Source organism: Acanthaster planci, linkage group LG02 (assembly GCF_054643075.1).
Source record: "Acanthaster planci isolate LZ-2023a linkage group LG02, COTS_SCS, whole genome shotgun sequence".
Classification (NCBI taxonomy): Eukaryota; Metazoa; Echinodermata; class Asteroidea; order Valvatida; family Acanthasteridae; genus Acanthaster; species Acanthaster planci.
Window position 1 is genome coordinate 21,579,000 of NC_141778.1, and position 10,184 is coordinate 21,589,183.

General features: G+C 42.0%; 1 protein-coding gene across 1 annotated transcript; it reads right to left on the reverse strand.

Moving 5' to 3' along the window:
* Positions 1 to 7,176: 7,176 nt before the first annotated feature.
* On the reverse strand, positions 7,177 to 9,747 carry LOC110976228 (growth hormone secretagogue receptor type 1-like). The gene has a single exon (XM_022229326.2). The coding sequence runs from the start codon at positions 9,280 to 9,282 to the stop codon at positions 8,176 to 8,178; it is 1,107 nt and encodes a 368-aa protein (XP_022085018.2). The 5' UTR covers positions 9,283 to 9,747; the 3' UTR covers positions 7,177 to 8,175.
* Positions 9,748 to 10,184: the final 437 nt, after the last annotated feature.

Genomic DNA, 10,184 nt, shown 5'->3' on the forward strand with positions numbered 1-10,184 from the left:
AATTAAACACAGGAGACACAGATCACAGCACGCGGCAGTCACGAGTTGACCCCTCACCCTGAGACTTTCTTTTGAGGAACTTTCAAAAGCAATGGGATAGCAATACTTGCGTCGACAACCAACGTTAACGTGTACTCTTTGACCTGCTGTTAAATTTTAGTTGAATTTTCTCTCGCTTCACTAGCCCGGTGTATTCCTTGACATCCTTTTTCTGTTAACATGCAAGCATTTTCTCTGTGTGTTGCGGTCTCATTGAAAAACGCACTTGTCCACGATTTCTTGCATTCCGCTCAACCTCCCGGCCAGGTATGAGAACTTCTGATAATAAAGCCGGCAATAATTTCTTTGAAGGTTCTAGTATGAAGTAAATGACGTGCAGTACTGTTGTCAGTTTATAATTTATTGTTAAATTTATGACTAATGATAAATATAAACTCTTTCCTACGTTAAAGTTCGCTTTCCCAAGTGAAACGCTGGTCTGTCGTCTGCCACCTTCGCATGAGGTCAATAGTCTTAGGCACGCTGTATTACATTGTATATTCTGCGAAGCAAGTCACCGGACGAATTAAGAAAGGGCGCCCTCCATAGTTTGTGTACAACAGAACTAAAATTTTAGCCAAAAAAATGCTTTTAAAATCACCTTTCCACTCCATAGAAAAAGTTAGATTTTTCACAAGTTCTCTGTATATTTATTTCGAGTTATATAACGCTAAAATGAATTCTATTGCAATTTGCTCTAGGTCTAAACTTAATTTGATCGGACTAACAACAACGTGCGCACCAAGACGACAGTCTTTATGGAGATCAGTGGTTACAGAGGATACCGACTAGGTCAAGTCTAGGATTTCCTAAGGGTACAGTCCACTAATTCAAGTCCCATTGAAAAGAGTGTAAAATCAGCACAGTTCAGGGCCCAATAATATGCATACCAACATCCCCGAGATTTCAGAAACACAAATGAAATTATTGTCCTAAATCTTTCAATTTGTTTTCAATTTTTCTTGTGGGTTAATCAATTACATTTTTAATTCTTCCCACAAAACAAAATCACCCCCCAAAAGTGATTTTCCCCGAGTCCGATTGCAGCCATTTTTCAAGTGGCAACCCTCAACTTTCTTGGGCACTTATGCCCATCTTTCAACCGTAGTTTTTAGCCATTCTGCTCTCGTATGAAAGTTCAAAGACCCAGGGAGTTCATCCTGGCAGCGATTTTCACAATCTCACCATTTTGGGGGCCAAACAATCTCCTTTTTCAAAAGATACTGTGGGGGCACTTTTAATGCTAATGAGCTGGCCAGAAATTCTCACTTGAATTAGTGGTCTGCACCCGTGAGCTTCCAGAATTGCATTTCGCTGCAAACATAGGCCCCCTAATCCTACTGGCGTCGTGCAATCATCCGCAGTTGAAATAACTGCTGTTGCTGTTGTTTGGCGACATGCGCTGGGAGCTCAGCGGAGCACTCGTCTGCACGGTGCACGGGCCGAAACAGTAAAATCAGTCTTTGGGCAAAACTATTATCACAACTATTTTTAAGAGCATCTTTCGTACTCGGAATAATCAGATCTCCCAATAAGCTTAGACAACCACAACATGGTTGCCTTGTAATGAAATGACAGTCACTGTACTACAGTACAGAGTCCCTCTACATGTACATGTACAATACCGACAACCTAATGTTTTTACTTGTCATAGGGCTGACACAATGTGCGTAAGACCTTGCAAAATTTATAGTGGCTGCCTCTTCATTTGAGACAACTCAGAGTGCCTAAACACTGTCATCCGTGGCCAAGATCGACAACTGAAGACTGCTGTGGAGTGTTAATATGTCATCACACGCAGTTTTCTCATGTAACCAGTTGTCCCTCAAAGGCTGAGGGTGTCTGCTTTAGACATTGATTGATATGACCCATGGATGATTATCAAATGATCAAAGAGGTTGTCATGCATCGAGATTCATACGCGCATAAAAGATCTCGTCGTGTAAACCATTCATGCAGTAATACGGAGTGGCACAGACCCCCCTCCACTTGTTTTCTTGCCTTCCCGAATGCTCTCCATTAGCTCTTGCAGTAAACTCGTATGATTTACAAGCCGCAGTTTATATGATTTTAGTGCCACCTGTGGGAAAAGAAACGTCAGCCCAGATGTCCGTAACCGGTTTTGAACGATTTTATTATGGCCCAGGCCCTGCATAAAGTTGCATAATCGCGTTTCCTGCTTAAGCACGTGAAACAGAGCTTAATGGAGTTATTCATTTCATTCAATAGGCCTATCAGTATCAAGGAAGGAAGATGTGAGAAAACAGCTACTTTTGAACAAAGTGACACCTAATCTGGTCTGTAACCAGCATAATGAAAATACAATTCAAAGTTTGATCTAAAGTGACTTCGCATCTACATGCATTAGTGATAAATTGATTTGAGAGAATCTATGCACAGGTACCAAGTGAAGAAAGACTTTAGAACAGCTCATCGCGCTGCATGATTTGGTATTGCAGTCGTCAGATCTCGAGCGCACAAGCTTTTAAGCTGCCACCGCTGTTTGGGGCTTGTCGTGCTCAGATTACCGTAAGATTTCCATACACTATTGACAAGTGAGGGAACAGGCACTGATAATACCTCGGAGTTGTTGAAGCCGCGTTCCGAGGAAAGAGCGATGTTGTAAAATAAACTGCCTAATATTTAAAAATATTTTGATAATTCAATTGCTGAATTTCAAGAAACTCAGACCTGTTTAAAAGTACGTTAGTACGGAATCCCTTTATGACCTGAGTGATTGATCTTGGATGTTCATTGTTTACTGAAGCGTGAGTTATTACTCCCACTTGTTTTGGTGAGGAGCATGACAGGCCGTTTTATAGCTCGGACAGGCCAAACAGCAATCGGAAATTCTTTGGTAGCTGGGCATTGGCACGCAATGATCCCTGCTTCTTTCAAGTCCATTTGGTGTCCATCAATTATTGGAAACTGGTCAAGACTGTACATTCAACTAAGTGGTCAGTGCATTTGAGACCCCTCGCCCTTGTTTTATTTTTCCTGTATGGATGACAGGCAAAATCAATAATCACTATGCAGGTGGATATTCGTCGCTATGGAAACAGAAATTGTTTCCAATATCTAAAGCCTCAGTGCAGTGGGGACTCAGCTGAAAGTATACGAGGAACAACGATTCAATGATGTCAATGGTTAACATATGAAAAGGTTCTAGACTCTGGGTGACTGTCGAATGCTTCCAGGTTAAAACCAATTTTTTTTTCTATGCATTTTATGGATACTCAATTGTACTAGACCAGCATCCGAAGAGCTCGGTTCTGTCGATGCACTATAAGGGTGGTATTGACCTGTGTGTGTCCACTCAAAGTAGTTACCAGTCATGCGCATAGTATGCTGTTTTAAGTCAGCGGGTTCTTGCTGGTCAGTGTTTCATGTGATCCTTCACCCCCAGCTGGTACTTGCATTTCGCTCAAAAAAAAAAACTTCCGGGAAAGTATTTTTGGTAGTTTGTTTTTTTTTACTAATGTATAGTCAAAAAGAAAGTGACCCAGATTACTTTGGTATTCCGAGAAGTACGGTATTCAGACTTGATATCTCAAATCCCTAAATCTGAAAGTTTTAATCTAGGGGTTGGACATTTAAGACTGAAAATCGCCATGAATCAAGATTGAACTAGTTTGACGAAGAACCCCTTTCATCATTGGTGTCGCTAGGAGCCCCTGAAAAAAAAGAAAAATAAGCAAGGGGAAAATGAACGATAAGAAAAAGAAATTCAACAGAAATGTAATCAACTAAATTAAAGGCGATGAAAATCAACGAATTGCACGAAAACAAACAAAAAGAGAAAATCAATGGACACCCTTGCACTTTTCATTGTTTATCACTTCATCGCTCGTGTGTCGACTCAACGTAGTCAGACACACACATATAGAAAGACGTGCATCATTCAATTGTATAGTTGGAGTCATTACTTGGTGCCAGTGAACTGACTAAAATAACTAAATATACAAATTATGAATGATTGTGATTGCACTGAAAATTGAGTTTGTGCCACGTTTCAGTAAAAGAAAGTTACTTCTCAGCATGTCGGAATCTCCTCTCCAACATGCAACCATTTTTAAAAAGCACTGACAGCGCCAACTCTTTCGAAAATACATAGTTCTACCGCCCTCACCGTGGCGGTGAGGATTCTGTCACTGATGACAAATTGGACCGTCGTTATTAGGAAAAAATTGCCCCCCCCCCATATGCAACCCTTGCATAAAGTGCATATGATCGCCCAAGTGTCAATAACCAACAGTCGTGAGACAGAGATCTGCCAGAGCGGAACTTTCCTCACTGTCATTAAACAACACATGGAAGACTGGATCACGCGGCCCCAAGCACTGGTATCTGCGGGATCAGGCAGCGACTGTATACCACAGATGCGCTTGACTGGACAGGCGAATGGTTTGTCTCTTGGAACGAAGGCAATGAGGCATTTCGCAGGTCCTCGGAATTCGCGCTGTGTGGCTGGCGTGTCTGCACTGCCGTAACCAGCAAAGACGTGCGAGCAGCAGTAAGCAGTGGCAAGATTGAATGCAACTGGCTTCGTGAGCGCCTGCTCGGCCACCATACTCTGTGTCCCTCATGTACTGGGTCAGTTAGGCCTATACCGATGGGGAGTTAACAAGAACGAAATCAATCAAGTGCTGCAAAGTCATCCCCTTGTTAAATTTCACCAGATATTTTCAGTTTTTCTTTTTGTTTTTAACACTTAAAACATTGATATTGAAACAAGTAACAAGAAAATACAATTCGCTATCAGTATCCTTTTTGAGAGCACCGGATGCCATTGCGCCGAAAGATTGTGATCAAGCAGGCGCTGTTTGACCTGAGGTATAAGAACCACAAGGTATAAATGATAGTAAATTGTTGCATGTGGTTGATATATACGCGTTCAATCAAGATAAGTCAACAATTTAATGCGACAGTGCCAATGGAATCGGACTTTTTGCGCGGATTTCCCACGCGCAGCCAGCTTCCCTTGCATGACCATGTATCATAAGCGTCGGCAGCCACACAAGTGTCTGAACTTTTAGCCTTCGCTCCATGAAAACAAATTGCATTCGAAACGTCGCTGCCTCAAAATCAAAATTGATAAAAGCTATTTTCAGTCTCAATGGCCAGAACAGTTCATCCTTTTAGGACAGAATATTGATATGTGAGGTGATTTGTGTGCGTGTGTGTTAACACAATTTAACTATAACTATTGTTAAGAAAAGGTACCGGTAGATTTAAATATTACCCCCCTCTTCAAATATTTCCCGAGAGACATTAACCGTTTTTCTAAACCTTTACACAAAATGACAAAGAACCTTTATGCAGTCTTCCTTCCAAATTTATTTAATTTTATTGTCCAGACCGAAGAAGCGTATCCAAGGGCGATGCAGGAAGTGGGAATTTTGACAGCCTTGAGAATTCGGGAGAAATTTGGTGAGATAAGAGTAGACCTGAACAAAGGTAAGTGGGACCGGTAAAGCAGAATCATTAATGCAAATCTCGAATGATGGAAATAGTTGATGAAATCATGGAATATATGAGTACTAAAATATTCCCGAATCGGCAATTGTCTTACTTACCAAAATCTAATTTTGTAAATCCCAGACGAAAACGAAAACTCTATTTTGTAAACAAGCAAATGGATCGATAGGTTTTGCGCCAATTCCAACAAAGAAAGCTTTCATTTTCATCCACACGCATTCAGATTCCTGCACGCTTCTGGAATTCGTTCATACTCGGGTTCTTATTTCACAATTATCGCTTTGGTCTTCCTGCTTGTTAGTCAGTCTGTATTCCCTATAGGCATTTCAATCTCCATTCTCATGAGTTCGATTTCTAGTGACATTTTCGACTTCGTGTGAAAATTCATCAGATCAACGTAACTGCAATCAAGATGCAATACGACTTGTGCATCTTCCTTTAGCTGTCAAAAGGTTTTCAACCCTGCTTCAACCCTGCGTCAACCCCGAGATTAGTCTAGTGTGAAAAGGCCTAATGCTCTTGAATCCAGGGGGTGAGAGCTCATGATTTACCTACTCCATAACCACTCTCTCGGTTGGAACACTTCCTTTCTCTCCTGATATTACCATTTGTTTGAGGCTGTTTCTAGTTAAATTCGATTAAAATCAATGCAGGATGTTTTCCTACATGCGATTTGTGCACAGTTACTATTCGGTGTTCGGTTGCTGTCGGGATGCGCTAACTGTACATACCTAGTGTGGACTTGTGAACCAAAGATGTCCACACAATGCATGAAAGGAAGACGTTCTGTGGACTTAGAAGAACACACGTCCACAGGACATTTCCCCTTCTCTGAAAAAGACGTTTAGAGGCATTTTGGGGTAGGGGTCGTCCGTCGTATAAGGAAGAGAAATAGTCAAGGAAACCTTGTACCCAAAAAACACAACAAACAAAAAACCTCCAAATCGTGTTCTTAGTTCAAGAAAAATGAGTATTTTCACTAAGTTTTCTTATCTGCACTAAAAACACAGGAATGTCCACAGTAGGTATGTAGGCCTAAGGGGGGTGGGGATGTACTGTTAATTAATGAAAAGATAACAAGGGTAGAAATGTGTAAAAGCAATGTATCGTTTTGACTCAAAAACAAATATGGGAGGATATGGGTGTGTGTGTTTCCCCTTCAATTGATACACATTCCCCTGTTTTTCTGGAAAATCCATTTTGATGTGAATGTGTCGGTGCGCGGAATATTGAAGCATTCATGCCAAAGATGACAGAGGACTAAAATCGTTTTAATATGAAAAGAATTAAGTTTCTTGTTTCGTCCGAGTCATGTAATTTTGCATAAGCTTTTTCTGTTTCTTCTTGTAAAATCCACTGTATTCATACACATTCGAATGAGGAAGGATGCTATGGCAAAGATACGATTTGAACAAAAGCATGTTGAAATGTTGGCTGGTTGATTAAATTTAATTTGAATGAACGGACGGATGGTTTGATTGTGAATCAACTTATTTCACGACTGACGACTCGGAAATGGAAATCACATGACACTTTTTGATGTTTGAATGCGGATACAAAGCTCTCGGTTTTAACGAATTTGAAAGGGCCAATAAAGTCAAAAATGATTTACAAAGCCGTAAAGGCACCTCAGTATTTAATCAAGAATATCGGGAAGTAGATTGCGAAATTCTATATGATGTAATTTTGTACAGTTTGTTGACATTAAAACTCTATTTACTAGACGTATTTACTTGCGTTTGCAAATTGTTCCAAACCCCTAAGATGTTCACACGAATTTCTCCTGTAACCCCAAATAATGTGCACGAGCCGAGCGTGGACCAATCATAATATCGACGCGAACATGGGTTTGTTGGCATTTTATTTACACGCTCTATGGTAACACCATTTACATATTGAAATTCACCAGCCTTTTCGTTTAAAGTACAAGGTAACCTTATTCACTTTTGTACAATTTGAATACGCTTCCTCTTGAAATTACACTCCGGACGTGAACACACTACACTGTATTTACATTTTGAAATGTGACTCTTTTTTACTCTTTTTTTTTCATTTCAATTATAAGGTAGGCCTAACATTCTTACACGTGTCAGTCATGTTCGATAACACTTTATATACATTAAATACGGCCCCTTTTCAAAATTACGCTCTATGTAATTACATTATTTACATTTTGAAAGTTAAAAATCGGGTCATTTTAGATAAGGTAGCACTTTGTACACGTTCCAGCAAATAATTTGTACACTTCGAATATAATTTGTTTCAAAATACAGATGTTACAAATACATTGTATCGTGATCGTTCTTTTGTCTTCTTCCCTTCGCAACGAGATACTCCACAAACATCGAGTTCGTCATGTAAATAGTTTTCACTCGCAGTAGATCGATTGGCTTCTGTTAGGGTGACTACATTTGCTAGAGGCGAACATCTGTAATCAGTGAAAAAGCCAGGACCAGTCTAGTCAGGTCACCCGGAGGAAAGGCGAAGTAGACTGTGATACGGCTGAAAAGTGAACTTGGAACAATGTGATGGGCCAGATTGGTGAATCGTACTCGGAGACTGAAGACAAAGTGCTTCTGTGTTAACTTGGGAAGGACTTTGCATTGAAGGGGGGGGGAAGTCTGATTGTAAGAGGGTTTTTCTTCACAAACTACCTATTTAGCTGGATGATTGCGACGCTGGTATCTGATGGGTGGCTGATCTGTTGTCCTGTAAGTGTGCTGGGGTGGGCTCCAGCCCTACTCGGTTACCGCGAGCCGGTAGGAAAGCCTCTCTGTAGGCGTGTCTGTATTTAGAGCTCACCATACCAAAGATTAACGGATTGATGGCTGAATTGAGATAGGAAAACAGTCGGCAAATCTGAAGGGCCACCATTCGCTGGCTGTAGCTCAGAGCGTTTACCGACAGCAAAATCGAGACTATCTCGAACGGAGCAAGAAGGAGAAAAAACGCCGTCCCTTTAACGACCAGCATCTTAGCCACTTGGTCGCGGAGTTTGATGGCTTGATCGGGGAACGGCACAACTGCCTGCGGACCGTGAGGCCGATTGACGCGTTGCGTGAGTTGCTTGACTATCAGTGTATACGCGGTAGTGTTCAAGACGAGGGCGATGAAAAAGGGCGCAGTTTGCAAGGCGTTGGCATAGGGTACAGCCCAGTCTGCCGCTGGGGCGCAGTACGCAAAGCGACCGGGCAGGTGGTCGTATTCGCCTCCTCCTGGCCAGATGATACAGACGTACCCGATAGAGCAGTAGCTTGGGATTACAGTGGTGGCAAAGCCTAACGAAACAATCCAGGAACACACCGTCAGTTTGATGGTTCGGTCCCAGCGGCTGATCACCCGGTGCCGCATCGGTCTGCAGATGGCATAGAACTTCTCGACAGAGACCAGGCTGATCACGAACAGCGACGCGAAGTAGGACAGATCGACGACTAAATACTGGATGAAGCAGCTCAGTACCCCGTTGTGAGCCGGAGAAAAATTGACCGAGCCGATGCGGTAGTCGTGAATCCTCTTACTAATGGCAAAGAGCAGAAAGGCAATGTCCGACGCAGCGAGGTTGGCCAGATAAAAGTTGGTCAGGGAGCGCATCCTAGGCACGCGGTACAACATCAGAAGAAAGGCCAGATTGCCGAGGATTCCGAAAAACAGGAGAAGTGGCATCAGAATAGTGATGGCCACCGTGTCAAATGTGCTGTAGATATCTTCCAGTGCAAGGGACGGCTCCAGCGTGTAGTTCCAAACAGTGTCGCAACTCATCTCCATTTCTTTTCGGCAAGGACGATGTAGTAACCTCAGATTAAATAAAACTGCACTGGGACGATTGCAGAACGGCCAACTTTCGCCGGAGTCTGGGATATCTGTCTCGTGGGGCCCTTTTATACTAGACGTCACCTTTCCCTTTGGAAACGGAAACCACGCCTTCTAGTTTCTTGGCATGCTAACTCTACAAGCCTCGTCATTAATATTCACACATTAGTTATGCAGCGACACCTTTCTCAGGCGGCGCAGCTGTTCTGTGTTCGGGTTAATGTTTCCTTGCATAGAGTTCGCCATTTCAGTACAAAAAGTATAGTAAATTACCCTCACTGTGCAACTGCATTCACGAGCCTCTGTTAGCATAATGCCATGTCTACTCAAACTAATATCTTCAGCAATCATATAAGCATGATCGATTTGTCGTCTTGTTGACCTGTTTGCCCATCTTTTTGTACCCGTCTCAAAATGAAGTTTTGCTCGAACAAATTTAATTTAGAATTGAGCTCTCTTTTACATTGAGGCGATCAATCACCTGTCTTGCGTAAAGTTCATTACTGGGCGTGTTTGATTGCGTCCCTCCCCCGCTTATTCAAGTAACTGCGACAGCGTTTGATTTGACACTCACGTAACTTTTCGCGCTTTAAGCCTGGCCAATTGATCTCCAGTTTACAGTTGTTCTCAATCGCTTTAACACTGCCAATGCAACTAAATTTACAATAATCGGAATTGAAATCGCACCATTCCCAACTTAGCATGCATTGTGTGGAACTTCAAGTATTCTGCTGTTGTATTCGCACAAATCTTATAGTACTGGTACGCTAGCAAATTGTTGCATCTCGTTAAACGTTGGCAATGTAATTATCACACGGTTTTCAAATGAATGCGTTCTTCTCTCAACTAAAGGCATA